General features: G+C 42.2%; 2 protein-coding genes across 4 annotated transcripts; one reads left to right on the forward strand and one right to left on the reverse strand.

Moving 5' to 3' along the window:
• Positions 1–2,884: 2,884 nt before the first annotated feature.
• On the reverse strand, positions 2,885–5,810 carry plaub (plasminogen activator, urokinase b; the record flags this gene model as incomplete). Its single annotated transcript, XM_026351898.1, has 10 exons — positions 2,885–3,369; positions 3,453–3,601; positions 3,980–4,120; positions 4,194–4,345; positions 4,433–4,631; positions 4,828–4,863; positions 4,963–5,060; positions 5,343–5,496; positions 5,573–5,677; positions 5,759–5,810. Coding segments are annotated over 10 exons (1,281 nt in total), but the record flags the coding sequence as incomplete, so codon positions are not given.
• Positions 5,811–7,855: 2,045 nt separating this feature from the next.
• hid1b (HID1 domain containing b) lies at positions 7,856–16,764 on the forward strand. 3 transcript variants are annotated; one of them, XM_026352165.1, is made up of 19 exons: positions 7,856–7,991; positions 8,838–8,987; positions 9,389–9,559; positions 10,708–10,830; positions 12,592–12,698; positions 12,836–12,952; positions 13,056–13,278; positions 13,362–13,418; positions 13,500–13,640; positions 13,855–13,945; positions 14,025–14,176; positions 14,834–14,912; positions 14,992–15,156; positions 15,231–15,452; positions 15,779–15,924; positions 16,028–16,111; positions 16,205–16,296; positions 16,377–16,535; positions 16,685–16,764. In XM_026352165.1, exons 1-19 carry the CDS (start codon positions 7,926–7,928, stop codon positions 16,746–16,748), a joined length of 2,409 nt encoding a protein of 802 aa, XP_026207950.1. In that variant the 5' UTR covers positions 7,856–7,925; the 3' UTR covers positions 16,749–16,764. The 3 variants fall into 3 exon arrangements, with proteins under 3 accessions (XP_026207950.1, XP_026207951.1, XP_026207952.1); XM_026352166.1 differs by lacking the exon at positions 7,856–7,991 and adding an exon at positions 8,344–8,728; XM_026352167.1 differs by lacking the exon at positions 7,856–7,991 and adding an exon at positions 8,344–8,716.
• Positions 16,765–17,518: the final 754 nt, after the last annotated feature.

The raw sequence follows: 17,518 nt of genomic DNA on the forward strand, positions 1-17,518 counted from the left end.
GAATTTCGACATTTCGTCTGTTAATCTTCTTTTGAATTTTAGCTCTAAATGTCTTCAGTGTAGAGCAAACACCAGCTTTATTGACCTTTGAATTTCAATTCTTTTTTAAATTTTTAGATAAAAATAAACAATGAAAGAGTAAAAAACAAAACTGATGCGGTTGTTGACAAAGCAACAGATCCTGCAACTGTACAATTTCTATCCTGTGTAGATGCTCAAATGTGTCTTCAAATCCCTGATGTGTACAAACACAGCAGTGAAATGGGTTTTCTCCTGTGTGGACTCTCATGTGAGTCTTTAGGTTGGACTGTCGGTTAAATCTTTTACCACAAGCGTCACAACCAAATTCTTTCTCTCCTGTGTGAACTCTCTTGTGTATCTTCAGATTAGTCTGCCGATTAAACCGTTTACCGCACTCAAAGCAAGTAAAGGATTTTTTGTCAGCGTTACATACCTCATCACTTACATGGACACCTGACTCAGGTGCCCTGTTCTTGTTCCAGCCATCGTGACTGTCTTGACTTTCAGATCCAGAATTTGACAAAGGTTCCTGCCACTCATCGATGACTTCAGTCTCAGAAGAGTCTGAAGCCTTTTCTTCATGGTTTGGTTGTAAAAGACTTTTTGGATCCAGCGACCAGGCTGGATCTAGTCCTCCACTGTCCTCTCCATCAGCCTCTGTTCTCACCTGGTTAGCTGAGCTGCTGGTGGAAGGCTCTGTCTCTCTGTTGTTTTCAGTCTGCGACTCATGAAGCTGTGAGGTCTGAGGTTTGTCTTCATCAGCTGCACTCTTCACAGAAACAGCAGTGAATGGGGACCTGGTGATATCGGCCTCTTCCAGGACATTAAGCTGCTCTCCCTCCTGACTGGTCCAACGTTCCTCCTGTTCCTCTGTTACATGTAGGGCGTCTGCATCCTGGATCAGGTCTAGACTGGAGCTACATTCAGAGGACACCTCTTCTTTAACCATCAGCATTTGTTGGAAATCTGCAGAAAACACTGAAATGCAATAAAAATAATGATGGGATTGCAGTTGTCTTAGCAAATTAGGAGAGGACAGTAATGTGCTACTGTCGACAGCAACAGAGTTTTGTGTTTTGCCACTTTCACTACTTTAGTACATCATAATTCATACTAAAAAAAACATTTTACATTTTTTTGGGTGAGTCTTCTCTTTGACTTTCCTGCCTCTCTTACCTCATGTTCATATGCAGTCTGCCATGATCTCCACCACTAAACAGGCTGATGTGGCACAGCTCAGTCTCCCTCCACCCACAGACTGACTCTGTTGGTCAGCCTTCGTACAGGTCTTCATCTCAACTGACTGAACAGACCAGAGTAAGATCAGGAACAGCGACAGACTGTGGTCTGTGATACACATTGTGTTCCAGTGTGGATTTGTGCAATGGGTATTAACCTGCAATAGACATGCCTTCCTCTCCAGGTAACAGTGATACAGCATTATCCAGGTGAGGTGGGGTAACACACAAATCCACAAATTTCCTAAATGTAGGAAACAAGTTAGGCAAAGTTAAATATAAATATCTCTACAATATTTTCTTTTTAACATAATTTAGCTGTGTTTCCTGTGGTTTTGTGATTAAATATTAATAAGTAAGTCAACCTGGGTTAAAGGAAAAATGCTGTCCCCAGGTCAATGTTAGTCTGACCTACATGTATTACAAGTAAATTCAGTTAAGGTGTGTTGATATACACTGCCCGTCGTTGGACTGTCTTTAGCTTTGATTACAGCACACATTCGCCGTGGTATCATTTCGATACGTTTCTGCACTGTCTCATAATCATGCATGCAGTAATTATCCAGTGGGAGTCTTCTCCGGGAGCCTGGATGGAGAAACAGCTGTGACCTTAAACCACACGATAGTAATGTAGCATTAGCTGCTAATCTCTACAGTTGTAGCACAGAGACTCTATCAGATACAGATAAGTTATAAACCCAAAACCACAAGACACACAGTTAACTAACGTTTTATCTTTCAGTTACTGGATTTACATAATAAGTTAACGTTTAAAGATGTAACAGTTAACTAGCTATAGTAGCTAATAAATAAAAAAGCTAGCTAGCATTAGCACTAGCGCCCTAATGTTAGCTATTTATGAATTAGCATTAACCATCTTATCATTATTATCTTATAAAAGGTCACAGACGTGGATCTATAAAACTGAAACCTATAAAGAAAAGTAACAAAAACAACTCACGCCTGAGCTTGAAACATGTTAGAAGAGTTAGAAAAGAACTGTTAAAGTATAAAAGTACCTATTCCTGCTCCACCTTCTGCTTCTTCTGTGACTTTTAATGGCGGACGGTAAACACCTTAAAGGTGCATTACCGCCACCTGCTGGAAAAGAAAAGATGAACTCAAAATTCTAATATTTTATATATATATGTGTGTGTATATATATATATATATATATATATATATATATATATATATATATATATATATATATATATATATATATATATATATACACACACACATATATATATATATATATATATATATATATATATATATATATATATATATATATATATATATATATATATATATATATATATATATATATATATATATTATATATATATATATAATATAATTATTATTATCATCAGGTGGTGTCATGCCCCTGGGTGGAGGTGACTAATGTTACTGATGTGTGAGCCTTTGTGTTGGAGCCCTAATGAACACACAGGACAATCTACCACCTACATATAAAAATGACATTTTCCAGCTCGAACTTCACATGAAACAGATAAACTTTACATGTTTATACAAATTACAGGCTGTAAAATCACTTTGTAAAAATCAAAATATTGTAATTATATATATTTTCAGAAGTGAAAATGCTTCATGACTTATGATATACAGTACAGTTATATAGTACGAATAAGATATACTAGTACGTATACAAGTACATGTATAGTACATGTGCAATAAGAACAATTTAGATATTTACTCATGCAAGCGAGAGCCATTGGTTTATGAAGACTAATAAAGCTTTGATGAACAAACAGTTAACAGGAAACATAAGTATGTTTAAAATGTAAAGCAGCAGCCTGCGTGTTCCCACAATTTGTCGTCATTGAGCTGAAACTCCAGTCTGATTCTTTAAGGCCACTTAGAAAAGAGGAAAATAGCAGCACACGTGTCATTTGTGAGGAAACATGGCTCCAGCTGTGACGGATGTCAGACCCGTCTTCTCTTCTATCCATCTGTTGTAGTTGGTCACTCTGGTGTAAACACCGGGTCGAAACTCCTTTGCGCAGCCATCGCCCCAGCTGATTACTCCAAACTGGAAGAGCCTGTTGTCGAACTCGCACACCAGAGGGCCTCCAGAGTCTCCCTGTGGGTCAGACGAGCAGCATTAGAAAGCAGCCGACAAACCGTGGAGGCAAATGCAGATTGAGCCCAGGCTTGTTTAAATACCTCACAGGCATCCTGGCTCCAGTCGGGACGACCGGCACAAAACATGTTCTCTGTGATCATATGTTCATAATAGTCCCTGTGTCGACACACATCATCAGCGATGAGGTTCACCTGAGCCTCTCGAAGGTACTGAGACTTGTACCACAAACCTGTGCAGAGAGAAAGACGGTGGAAAAGGACCAACTAAGTTTCCTCTGTGGAATTTAAGAGCTGAAATGAAAAGTCATGTAAATGTGTTAAAAGGTGAACTGAAGTATTATTTTCAGAACAGGAATTCAGGGGGAGGGTGGAAGGTCGTTGTTTGGGAGCTGACATGACAGTGAGACTGAAATATAACCTAGAAACGTGATGAACGTTCATATTTGTGGTTTTGGGTCAGGATGTGTTGTGAACTGGAACTACTGGACTGGTTTTCTCCAGATTCTTGTGGATGAACTTTACTGATCTGACCTTGACTCCGTGTGACCTTTGAGATGAACTGACCCACATTATTCTTGCTGTACCTCACAGACACACAGCTTCCTCACCAAATGTCTCTTTCCCGTATCCAGTGATCTCACAGCTGTGTCCGGGCCGGAGGCTCTGCTGAGCTGGAGGCAGACACACGGTCCTCACTGAGCTGCTCTCCTCTGCACACTGGCCGTGTTTGGCCTTCAGCTGCAGCAGTGCTGTGAGACAATCATCAGCATTTACTGCTCTGTGAACATTAACGTGTGATCATACCGTCAGACGTGTTCGTACCGATGTCGTTGTTGAAGTTCCCCTCGCTGTTGTCGAACCCCTCGTGGATGATGATGTCCTCCACCCTGAACGTTTGCTCCACTGTCAGGTCGGTCTCATTCAGAGCATTTTTACCCAGCGTGACTGAGAAGCTGCTTTTCTTAGTGTGGGAACTGAAACACAAATTCACAACAATCAGTGCAATCATCCTGCAGCTCCTCAGCACCTGCTGTGTCCAGTCCAGTGATCTCACACCCTACCCGTCTGGGAAGCAGTGGGCGGCGGTGAGGACCCAGCAGGGGGAGATCAGACTCCCCCCGCAGCGGAAAACCTTGTCCCCGGACTTGCTTTGCCAAAATATAGCAGCAACCCACGGGTGGGATTCCACCGTGGCGACTGTGCCACCCACAATCTTCATCTGCTTTCTTCTGGTGCGCAGGCCACATGTGGACTCTGCAGCTGAGGGATTAAAGCAGATGCAGTGAGTTCAGAGAGGGTTGGATTTCAAGAAGCAGGAGCAGGTGGTGCTGAAGTCTCCATCAGTGTGTGCTGACCCTGTCCTCATGATGGCAGCCGTACCTCGGTCCTACCCTGACGGTTCACCTCTGCCTACACCTGAGCTCATGTTTACTGTTCAGTAAGGTGTTGAACTCACCTGGCTGTGGATCAACGCGTTCAGGCGGAGGTGGGGCTGCAAATACAAGACCAGACAGCTGTTTTCTACAAGCTGGTGAAGCATGCCCTCTGGATTAGAGTTTCTTGGAAGAATGTAAAGAGAATATGAACTTACGTGACTCATTTCCACAGCGTTGAATCTCACAGTACTCCCACACCAGCTGCTGGTTTTTCCAAACATGACACCACGGACGGCGTCGGTACAGAAGATTTCTGTGGAAACAAAACAACACCCGCTCAACGACACACGAGGGAACCACAGACGGTAATTATTGTTTTGTGTCCTGCACAAACAAATAAAAACTGATGAACCCACTCAGTGGATAAGAATAATAATAATTTCTGAAACCACAGTCACAGCGTCCTTGTTTATGTGTTGTTCTTTAATAAGACACTCACAGCCCACGTATCATATTAACACACATAGATCATAATTAAAAATGATTGGTTTACTAATGTGAATGCATGTGTGCACTGACATTAACACCAACCTACCTGCAGTAGTTGTGCCTTCCTGAGTTGACGTCTGCAGACAGGTACAGCTTCCTGGTGTGTTCATCCCATTCCTCACATGTACGTCCACTCTCTGATTTTGACACTGTGCCTTTATAGTAAAGTCCAACACCCTCGTAGCACTGGACAGCTTTCACTGTGGGAACAGCAGCTTTTATTAAATCTTCAAAAAGTGAAATGCACTTTGGTTTGCAGTGAATCTCCTTATTTACCTGTTTCACAGCGTTTCCCCTCAAAACCATCAGCACACAAACACAGCATGTGCTGACCGGAGGTCAAAGATCGGACAGAGGAGCCTCCATTCAGACAGATCCCGCCTAACAAAGGAAACCAAACATTTAATGCTCAATACAGCGTCAACAGCACCAGAAAGACTTGAAAGCAGTGTGGATCATCACCTGAACCTTCGAAGGAGGAGGAGAGCGAAGATGAGGATGAAGAGGAGGAAGATGAAATGAAGCGGCTTCTTTTTTCCCTCACTGAGCACTAAAAACATAAAACATCAGTCTCAGCAGAAGAAATTCAACATTTCAGCACACATACAATTAAAAGAGCTCCTTACTGCTTCAGTCGTTGACAGGGCCACCAGGGTCCATAATAAAACAGCAGTGTTTCTCATCGTTATCCAATTTCCTCTGTGCACAGGTTGAATTCCATACAGACGCTGCATGATTGTGCTTGCAGAGAGTCGTGTGAATATGTTTCTCTGTGTAGACTCCTCCGGGTTTAATTCTGGTTTGTCTACTGTGTGCAGACGTTATTGGCTGAGCAGCTGTTTGACGCTTGATTTGGTCTGAAGAGGGTGAGTGGATGAGTGAGTGTTGTTAATCCACAGCATTAATAGTCAGGAAGCAGTGTGGTAACTGTGTCAGAGTGAACCTGCAGCTGTTGACACGGTGAATTTAACAGATTGATGAAGAAATGTGTTAATGACCGTCTGGACATAATCAACCTGCAGGATGATGATCTCCACACCGTAACTAGTACAATTATACTGTAGCAGCAACTTCAAAGTTTTTAAAGCCAAAGAAAATCTGTATTAATTGTTTATAGCAGATATTTTATTTAAATAAACTCAAATGTTTCTTAATTATAATTGCAAAAATGTAAAAGTATTCACTTTGCAGAATAATTACATGTTTTGATTAATACATGTGCATGGAGCTAATTTTAATTATTTTAAATAGAACAATGTACGGACAGTTCATCTTAACTTGTTTTATAATAATATGTCTTTTATTTTGTATTAATTTAATCCATAAATTAACAAATTACAGGTATCAAATAAAAACTCCATTTGGTATGTGTCTGTTTAGTTTTTGTATTTATTATTTAAATTATATTAGTTTATAGGTTTAAAATATTGAATGAATACATACATGTTTAATTTAAATGAATAAACAAAAAAAAATTATTAGGTAATGTTATTATTATAACTAATAAAAATACAATTATTTTAATAAAGTAAAATATGTTTTTTAAATGTTTTAATTTATTATTTACATATTGTATTCTATATTTTCTCACCTGATCTTGCAGATATTCAACATTGTTGTTGTATTTTAGTTTGTTTTGCAAAAGAGCAGCAGAGTGTGATGAATTCACTGGATGTCACTGTTGCTCTGTGAACATCAGAGCTCGTTTATCCCGACTGTACCTGAAGTGTGATGAACCACTTCACTTCAGAGGAGACATGAAACTCTTCATTATCATTATCATTATTATTATTATCATTATTATTATTATCATTATTATTATTATTATTATCATTATTATTAGTAGTAGTATTAGTATTGTTATTGTCCAGCTGAGGATGAAGACCTGAATGATTTCAGCTGTTGTTCCTGAAGTTTTCTCTTTTCTTTTGTCTTTTTCTACCTTGATGAACATTAGTGAAGGTAAATATGTACATTAGGAACCCGGAAGTGTCTTTGTTTGGATCCTGCTTGGCTGCTGATGCCTTAAGGTGCCGTAGGAATATTTACACTTCTTAAGTAAGTATGGAAACACAAGAAGAGAGACACTGTTTACTGCAAATAGGAATTAAGGAGGTGTAATTAATCACATTTTATTGTTGGCATTAATTATTATTATTATTATTATTATTATTATTATTATTATTATTATTATTATTATTGTATTAATTATTATATTTTCCTTATCATCTTCTTGTCTTTCCAAGTGTTTGAGTGTCTGTTGTTTGACAATTAAATCGTGTTTTCAACTAAAACGTAATATGTAAATATGCAAATAATCTAAAATGAATAATTATTTGAGGTTAGATTCATTCATGTTTTAAGTACATGATGCTTTATGTCAAAAACTAATCTTTCTCTCACTTGTTTCACGTCTCATTGTTTGGTTTATATGTTCGACTCCATGAGAAAGTCATTCAACAGAATTAGTTGAAAAGCTCGGAAAACATCGGCAGCAGCTCTGGAAGCTGTCGTTTCCGAGCAGCCTTTAAACGCGTCAGGAGCGCAGCGCAGGCCGTGCGCGCTGGATGAGGGAGATAATCCTGGAACACGGATCCAAACAGACAGGAGGAGTTCGGCACAGGACGACATGGGAAACGCCGACAGCAAACTTCACTTCAGGAAAGCGGTGATTCAGCTCACAACTAAAACACGGGTCAGTGTTTCACGGTTTAACGGGACAAGATGCAAAAAGGTGGAAACACGGAGCGCGTCGGGGGAAAAGCAGCTTGTGGAGATAAAGTTGGTGCCAGATGGCAGAAAGAACTGGAGCTTAGGAGACGGAGAGTGCAGAGAACACGTAGAAAACACAGCTGTGCGTTCAGAAAAGGAGGATTTAAAGACAAAATGTGGATCTAATCCACGAAATCTTTAACTTATTATAAATATTTTAGTAGTTTCAGATGTTGGAAACTGTTTGTTGTTGAGTTAGTGAAATGATCTGTAGATGAACGTTGAATTGAATTGTGTTTCCCCGACAGGTGCATTTAAGGTGGAACTAACCGGAAACAGCTGATTCGAACAGACTGGTTCTGTTTAGTTTCACTGTTGTGGGTTTCTGTTGGTCTGTTTGGTCTGTAGACACTAATTACTAATGAGATTTAAGTTTCCTACAGGAAGTTCATTCCCATTCAAATGAGGCTCAGTTGTGTTTGTGGCCTCCACATGTTCCTGATGAGACCACGGATGTTCTCCTGAGGGTTCTCCTCCCAGACCTGGATCAGGTGTGATGCGGTGTTAAATAGAAGGAGACATGATGTCTCAGAGGAGCTCGATTGGATTCAGGTCTGGGGGACGGGGAGGTCGGTCCGTAGCATCAGTGCCTTCATGATGCAGGGACTGCAAAAGACACACTCCAGCAACATGAAGGAGGAACCCAGGGTGCTGCACCATGTAGTGAAATAAAATAATTCACCCTCTGTCTCATGAATATTATTTGTTGTGTTTGTGTTTGTGTTTGTGTTTGCACACACTCTGACCGATGTTGTTTTCTCTGCTGCAGCCTGTCGAAGCCACAGACGACGCCTTCTGGGACCAGTTCTGGGCCGACACCTCCACCACGGTGCAGGACGTTTTCGCTCTGGTTCCAGCAGCTGAGATCAGAGCCGTCAGAGAAGAGTCTCCATCAAACCTGGCAACCCTCTGCTACAAGGTAATCTGCACTGACCCAGTTGGTTTTATAAGAATATTTCAGTAAGAGTAAAAATACAACAAAGTACTAAATGTACTGCATTCAAACTTAAGTAAACAGCCTGAAGTATTAAGAGTCATCTTAAGTCATCTGCTGCGTCTCGGTGCAGCTTCGGTTCGTCCTGGTAACAGTCCGAGTCGGAGGAATGCTGCTGTGTGTTGTTCCCACAGTTTGTAAAGGTTAAAGGTCGTTTGGATGAAGCAGCAGGTCAGAAAAAGAGAAAACGACTCACACGGAGCAGGTTTAAATACTGGCTGAGGCGAACTGGACAGAGAACATTCAGTTTTTCTTTTAGCTCATTTCAGTTTATTGAAGGTTGAAGACAGAACTGCATCCAAACAAGCGTTTTCCTTTTTCCTCAGGCAGTGGAGAGGTTGGTCCAGGGAGCCGACTCCGGCTGCCCCTCAGACAAAGAGCGACAGATTGTCCTAAATTGCACCCGACTGCTCACCCGCATCCTGCCCTACATCTTTGAGGACGCAGACTGGAGGGGCTTCTTCTGGTCCACCGTGCCCGGAGCCGGCAGAGCTGGGGTACGAGTCTAAATCCACAAACTGTCGCCTCCTCGTGCTCAGAGAACATGAAGCTCTGTTAATAAGAGGATCTGATGCTGTGAGGAAGCAATAACTTAAATTACAAACCAGCCTCTGTGTGAACAGGTCGTTGTTTTATTCTCTAAAATACTCTATTTAGATAATATGTCATCTATTATTAGTATAAATGTTCTTTTGTTGACTTTATGTGGACGAGTACAGTATATTTATAGTTTGTCATTTGGCTGGGAATGTCTGTGAATAGAATATCTAAATCTAATAAAATGTCTTTATAAGAACGAGGACGGTTATTTTCAGCCGTCTTCTGCTTTACAGAACTTTAGATTGAGTTTTAGCTCAGATCACAAGTTTCACTCTCATTTGTTTATGACCATAAGTGAACTGGAAGCAGATTTAACCTGTTTACAATCTGAGGTAAGAAGTGGTTCAACTCATGGAAACATTTTAGTTTTATTTGTTTTGTTCTTTAAGTGTGAACTGAGTTCAGCTCTGCACACATCTGGACTGATGGTGCTGTCTGGTTTGTAGAGCAGGATCTGGACTGTAAGATGAGGCTGCTGATGCTATCGAGGTCACTGTCCAAAGCCAAACACCCCCCCTCCTCTTCCCCCTGGCGGCTGCTGGTTCTCTGGTTACCTGGTCGGCTGGGGACCACAGACCAAACACTGCCCATATTGTACCTCCCCCTCCTCCAGGCCAGTGACTGAATTAAGGAGGGATTGAATGTCCCTTAATTAAAAGTGTGTGACTGAGGTAAAAAAGCAAAGCTGCTGCAGTTGGAGCAGATCTTAGTTCACAGGTTCAGCAGCGTAGTGTGGCTGCAAACTCCATTTGAACAGAATGAAAGAGTGAAACTGTGCGAATGTTTAAATCTGAATCATACGGGACATTTTATTTTGTACACCTACACCCCCGTCCTGCAGAGGATCAGTAAAGTCGAACTAAACTGTTCTTCACAGCGGAAGATAACGCAGTGACATTAACAAACGGCGATCAGCCAGCAGCCAGTTAGCTTAGCTTAGCATAAAGTATAGAACAGGGCTCTAATTAATGTTTTATATCTCGCTTAGACATGTTGTGGATTGACGGGGGTCAAATGTTCTGTCTGTTAACTTCTGTCTTCACAGCGTTTGGATGATGATGGTGATGATGATGAAGCTCGGCCTCTGGCTGAATCCCTGCTGCTCGCCGTCTCCGACCTGCTCTTCTGCCCAGATTTCACCGTCCAGAGCCACAAGAAGAACAACCCGGTGAGTCCACGCTCTCCACACATCACACAGCAGCCTCATTACGCTGCAGTGCAACATATCCAGTATCTAATCACAGAGATTTATCCAGGCTTTACCTCAGGCTTTGGTTTTTCATCACCTGAGTGAAACAGCTCAGCAGAGCCGGGAATAGTTGTAACCAACCAAGATCTGCATCAGTCTCTCACCTGTTTGTTAAATTAAATCATGATATGTTTCTTCTTAAAACCCTGAGATCAACATCTTGTCATTTTCACATTTCAATCATGATGTTTGGAAGATTTAGTGGCAGCAAACCCCCATTCCCCACCCCTCACCTTTGCAGGTGTGCCGTCGAATGTCAGTAGAGATGGTAGATTTCTTATGCTCCCTTCACAATAAGAGCTTGAGAAAATGTGATGCTTTTAATGTGAAGGAACACCAACAGATCAGCTTCTGTGTGACCGGTGGGATGTTAAAGGACGGACCGTGTCACCCTGTCCGCTTCAGATGAGTTCTATCTAGCTGAACTCCAACTTGTCTTTACGACTCAATGCTTGACTGTTGTAAACATTTGATGCTCCCTGTGTACATACTGTATAAAAGGTTTTTAAGGTTCTAAGATGTACGATTACATACTAATAAAATGTGCTACTAATGTGCTAAAGACTCCACTGCTCATATAAAAGAGCCCAATCCCTGTTATTTAGTGCTGCGGCGGTGAACTAGCTCTGTTATCTCCTTCACAAAACCTTCTCAGGCTGTAGCTCGAGTTAATGAGTGACTGTACCTGACACAGAGGGAGGGAGGGAGGAGTGGCTGTGTTTGTCAACTGGGCTGAGAAGGACGGGGTGAACACGTCTTAGCCGTGTTGAGCAAACACCTGTGTCAGTAGAGAGCATGTGGAGGTGACTGTGCTGCAGGTCCCAACCCTCTGTGACCCGACCTCCGCTCACACCTCATGAGACTCGTTGAGTGTGAGTGAAACTGTGCAGCAGAAAGTGGAAAATGACCAACACACACACACACACACAGACACACACACACACACACACACACACACACACACACACACACCACACAGACACAGACACAGACACACACACACAGACAGACACACACACACACACACACACACACAAGCACGCGCGCACACACACACGTTTGGATCTGAGCTTTCACTTATATGAAGGATTTAATTTGTTAGAAGTCAAAACCTGATGTAAGGTGTTAAAGTTACTGAACTTCTCTCTAAGTAAAAACTAAACTTTCCTCAGGACTTTATCTTTTGGAAAAGGAGAAGTTAGCTACAGCAGCTATATAATATTTATGAATTATGTTGTTACAGTTTTATTCTGATTGATTTGGTTGAACACCTGTAAACCTGTCCACGGTGCCCTTTACTGTCAGTTTACTGATGAAGAACAGCAGCAGCGCGTCGTCACCTCTATTCATAAAGCTGCAGCTATCGGTGTTGAGGTGTCACACACAGATTTTTCCAGCAGCACTCGGCTTCGTCCACTTGTTGAATCACTGATTAGTGTGAACACAGTCGGACGTCTCGCTTTAGACCTTTAGCTTCAGCTGTGGACGAACAGTTCATGTTCATTAGCTCCACCTCTACCAGCTGCAGCATTAAACTGATTAATATATATATGTATATACTCTGTGATATATACTTAATTTGATCATCATTACTCTGTAAATTGTGTTTCAATGAATCCCTCTGTCCATTAAACATCAGAAAACTGTTGTACAGATTTTTTACCCTCGTCTCTGCTGCAGGACACAGCTGAGGACATTCAGTCCATCGACAGCTGTGAGTACATCTGGGAGGCCGGGGTGGGCTTTGCTCAGTCGCCTCTTCTCAACTATGTCCATGACCTCAACAGGTGAGTGCTGCGTTTAAATGTCTCGTTTAGTTCAGTTTATTCTTGCAGAACTGCAGAACGCCAAACGAACCCCTCTTGAGCAGCACTTGGAGACAGTGGAGAGGAAAAACGTAGTGTTTGTGTTCTTGTTGATTCAGGATGGAGCTGCTGAAGCTGCTGCTCACCTGCTTCTCTGAAGCCATGTACCTTCCTCCGTCCCCTGAAAGCAAAAGCCTCAATCCGTGGGTCACCTTCTTCTGCTCAGCAGAAAACAGGTAGAACACATGCACCACAGGTCCAAACATCACCCTCTGCTCTGTGTTATGCTGAGGAACATAAAGTGACTGACCTCCACCTGTGTTTCACTGCTTCACCCAGACACGCGCTGCCTCTGTTCACCTCCCTGCTCAACGTTGTATGTGCCTACGACCCCGTGGGCTACGGCATCCCCTACAACCACCTGCTGTTCTCCGACCACCGGGAGCAGCTGGTGGAGCAGGCGCTCCAGATCCTTATCGTCACCCTGGAGCATGACGGTGGGTCGGCTGCCAGCGCCGCCCTCCAGGCCCTGAACACCTCTGCAGCTGAGGAGGAGCAGGAGGTATTTAACAGATGAATGAACTCCTGATGGTTCTTAAATCATATTAAATCAGTGATTCAGATGTTTAAACTAATCCTCTTCAGCCTGCAGGACCTGATAACCTCTTTGTGAATTATCTCTCCAGGATCCACAGAGAGGAGGTACAGTGACGCACAAGTTCCCATTTAGCACAGAGTAGAATCATACAGTCAGATGTTAAAGTGTTTACGTCTGTTTATCAGGACTTGAGCTTCATCCTGAAAGGCCTGGCTCGGCTGCTCAATAATCCTCTGGTCCAGACCTACCTACCTCGTTCCACCAAGAGGATCCAGTGCCACCAGGAGCTGCTGATCCTCTTTTGGAAGTTCTGTGACTTCAACAAGGTTTGAAATCTGATCTTCAGTTCGGTGTTGAAGCTCCTGAAGTTCCTGAACATCAATTTGCTAAATTTAGTGGTGAAATTGTTAGTTGATGACCAGTGAGCAGCAACTTTACCTACTTTTTAAGTTGAATGATGACTGTTGTCATTCCACACAGTCTTAAAGCCTGAAGAATTCTTAATGAAGCAGACTTCATTTATGTGTTTGTGTGTTTTAGAAATTCTTGTTCTATGTACTGAAGAGCAGCGACGTGCTGGAGATGCTGGTTCCCATCCTCTTCTACCTGAACGATGCCCGAGCAGATCAGTGTGAGTTATTCTCTCTGATCTCGACCTTTTTATGTGTGTGGAAAAAACATTATGCTCTGAAAAATGGGTTTCTCTGCAGCTCGTGTGGGTCTCATGCACATCGGCGTCTTCATCCTGCTTCTGTTGAGCGGAGAGAGAAACTTTGGTGTTCGTCTCAACAAGCCGTACACTCTCCGTGTCCCTATGGACATTCCTGTGTTCACAGGAACCCACGCTGACCTGCTCGTTGTGGTAAGACGGAAAAAAGACAACTAACAAGTTAATGTCCAGCTGGTCCAAATCTGCAGCTTGAAAGACGTCACTTCCTAATTGTTTCCTGTGGTTCTAGTTTAGGTGCTGCTGCTGAGGAGGTTGTAGTCTTGATTGTCCTGCTCCTCCACAACAAAATAAATTGATCTAATTGCCTGAAAGATGGTATTTGGTGTTTAGCATTTAGCAACAATTACCATAAACTACCTCAAATAAAAACATGACGCCACCTGCTGGTGGTGATGTTGTTGGTTTAGTGGTGTGAGCATCCGATGGCCAGTGATTAATGATAAACGTGTTGCAGTATTTGGTTTTTATTTATTTATTGTGACAAATCTTTTTGATTTTTATTTTGGAGAGAAACCATTTTAATGTAGGAATAATCAAGACTTTTCTTTTTGCACCAGCCTCTGAATAAATTCTGCATTTTATTCTCTGGATCTCAGAATATGGACGCTTTCTGTTTTTCCATCTGTCCAATGTTTGTTCTTTTGATTTGTGACGACATCTTTATCATAAGAGAATATTTCACTTACTATATCACAAAATACTAAAAATATCAGTGGACTTCTGATGCAGTGATGTTTTCAGTACCAACAAATCCTCACTTTAAGTATTATTTTAATTTGTCATATTTAGATCTTCCATAAAATCATCACCAGTGGACACCAGCGTCTCCAGCCCCTGTTCGACTGCCTGCTCACGATAATAGTGAACAGTGAGTATTCAGATGAAATGACGCTCCCTGGTGGCTCAATAGGAGAACTGCTGAAATGTTTATATCATCCTCACCTCAGTTTCACCGTACCTGAAGAGCCTGTCCATGGTGTCTGCCAACAAGCTGCTCCACCTCTTGGAGGCTTTTTCCACACCTTGGTTCCTCTTTTCCACCCCCCAAAACCACCACCTGGTCTTCTTCTTGTTAGAGGTCTTCAACAACATTATCCAGTATCAGTTTGATGGTGAGAACAAGCAGTTCACATAAAATACAAACCTGGAACTTACCACTGACTACAGTCCTAAATGTCCCTCACAGGTAACTGCAACCTGGTGTACTCCATCATCCGCAAGCGAAATGTCTTCCACCATTTGGCCAACCTGCCATCTGACCCAGCGTCGATCCAGAAGGCCCTGCAGAAGAAGAAGAAGTCTGGGATTTCCAGGACCAGCTCTATAGAGAATGAATCCATGGAGGGCTCAAGACCGGCTGCACCTGCTGAGCCTGGCACGCTCAAAGCCAGTTTAGAGGCCACTCCAGGTGTGAAGTGTGACTGTAAAACATATGGAAAGGTTGTTTTAATGTAAACGTTTAAGAATCGTACTTCATCTATAACATGACGTATAACAGATGTTGGTTTTTTCAGGTGGAAAATTAAGCAGGAAAATTGCTGCAGACTTTTTGCAGTCAGATCAGGGTCTTACTTTGCCTTTCTGACCAGCTTACAAGCCATCCTGTCCAAATGTGTAGACCTGGTCTCTCCTCACTCCAACACATACTGTGCTTAAATCTACATTTTGCCAAACACAATGTATTTTTAGCACAAAACACACATTTTAAAAGCAGATGTGATTTGTGCTCTTCAGGAATCGATAAGATAACAGAGAAGTCCCAGGTGAGTGAGGATGGCACCATGGTCGCTGTTCCACATTCAGACTCTCCACAGGCTGCCGACAGCAGTGCTGCAGCTGGAGCCAGCGACACAGAGTCCAACTCAGAGAGAGAGCCCGAGGTACAGAAGGACAAACACCAGTGATGATCTCACTCTGCTTCAGGGGTTGTGTGTTTATCGTTCTGCAGGTAAAGTGGCGACACGTGTTGTAATCTGTTGTCAGGTTTTCCACGCAGAGTCCGAAGCAGCGAGGAGTCGGTTGTCAAGTGTCTCATCAGCAGCAGCCTGGAGCGCTAGTCCGGACTGGGTGAGGAGGAGTCTTTGTTTTCTGCCCTTTTCATTTAGCTAAGGGTTTCTGAGAGGAGGAGAACTCTCTGAACTGTGACTTGTACGTTCTCAGGTGTTGTCATGGAAGACAAAACTTCCTCTGCAGACCATCATGCGACTGCTACAAGTGCTGGTACCGCAGGTGGAGAAGATTTGCATTGATAAGTAAGAAACTGCACAAGATCATCAGTTGGATCCGTAGACTCGTACATCAGTTTGCTTCAGATGAGTGGTTGTTTCCTCAGGGGTTTGACAGATGAGTCAGAAATCCTGAAGTTCCTTCAGCACGGCACGCTTGTCGGCCTCCTGCCGGTCCCACATCCCATCCTCATCAGAAAATACCAAGCAAACGCCGGCACGGCCATGTGGTTCCGCACATACATGTGGGGGGTCATCTACTTACGGTAAGAACACTGAATACGAGCCTGTGTGTGTTTGTTTCCTGCAGTTTTTAGTTGAACCTACGAGAGGTTGTATTTTGGAAACACTCAGCTCAAACTGGCCTGGATCATCTGCTGAGTAAACGTTTGCTTTTTCTTATTTGGCTTTGCAGCAATGTGGATCCCCCGATCTGGTACGACACAGACATCCGGCTGTTCGAGATCCAGAGGATTTAGAGGAGCTGCAGAAGACGTCAGGTCGACTCCTGGATCCCGTTGTTGTCCTGATACATTTAGAGGAGCTCCTCATATACTTTTGGTTTTATTTTAAGTCAACAAGCAGCAGTGACAGTCGTTTTTTTATTTTGTCATTTTCAAAACAAAAATGGACGATGTGTAAATACATTAATTAAAAAGTTGCATGTCACATGAAGACAACATGATGAGCAGACACAGTAGAAACCAAATCCTTAAATACAAAACAAGATCCAAAGGGGACATTTAATTAATATATTATTAATTTAATCTGAGGTTTAACTGGCTTCAAAAGAAACTACACATTATCTCAAACTGAAACTCGGAGCGGGATGTCTTGTCTGTAATTATATAAATGTTATATAAAATATGACACAATGTGCTTGTGTTTAAAAGGACGTGGAAATCCCACCAGATTCTAGCTGCCGGAATCTGCTCCCAGTCAGCAGTAAAGTAGGTAAAGTCACAAGTAAAGTACACAGAGGTATTTATTTTATTACACTTAAATACTGTACTTTTTTCTTTGTTAACTTATAGCAGTGCCTGGTTTAGGAATCGTACAGTACAACAAAACTGGCTGTTCTAACTGTAATGATCACACTCATATTCATCCAGTGACTATTGGACCAGATACTGGAGTCATAGAAGGAAAAAACAGCTTTACCTTGAGCAGCTGTAATCATGAAATGCTGCCGAACCATGAATGGCTGTGTATTAATCTAATAATGTCAGATAAAGTCAAACAAACATTT

Source organism: Anabas testudineus, chromosome 19, assembly GCF_900324465.2.
Source record: "Anabas testudineus chromosome 19, fAnaTes1.2, whole genome shotgun sequence".
NCBI classification, from domain to species: Eukaryota; Metazoa; Chordata; class Actinopteri; order Anabantiformes; family Anabantidae; genus Anabas; species Anabas testudineus.

Bases quoted from the DNA above. Each gene is read 5' to 3' on its own strand.
- hid1b (XM_026352165.1), top strand. From the start codon at position 7,926: ATGGGAAACGCCGACAGCAAACTTCACTTCAGGAAAGCGGTGATTCAG. The intron at 10,831-12,591 runs GTGAGTCCACGC...TCTCTGCTGCAG, and splicing joins GCCACAAGAAGAACAACCCG to GACACAGCTGAGGACATTCA. The intron at 14,177-14,833 runs GTAAGACGGAAA...TGTCATATTTAG, and splicing joins ACGCTGACCTGCTCGTTGTG to ATCTTCCATAAAATCATCAC.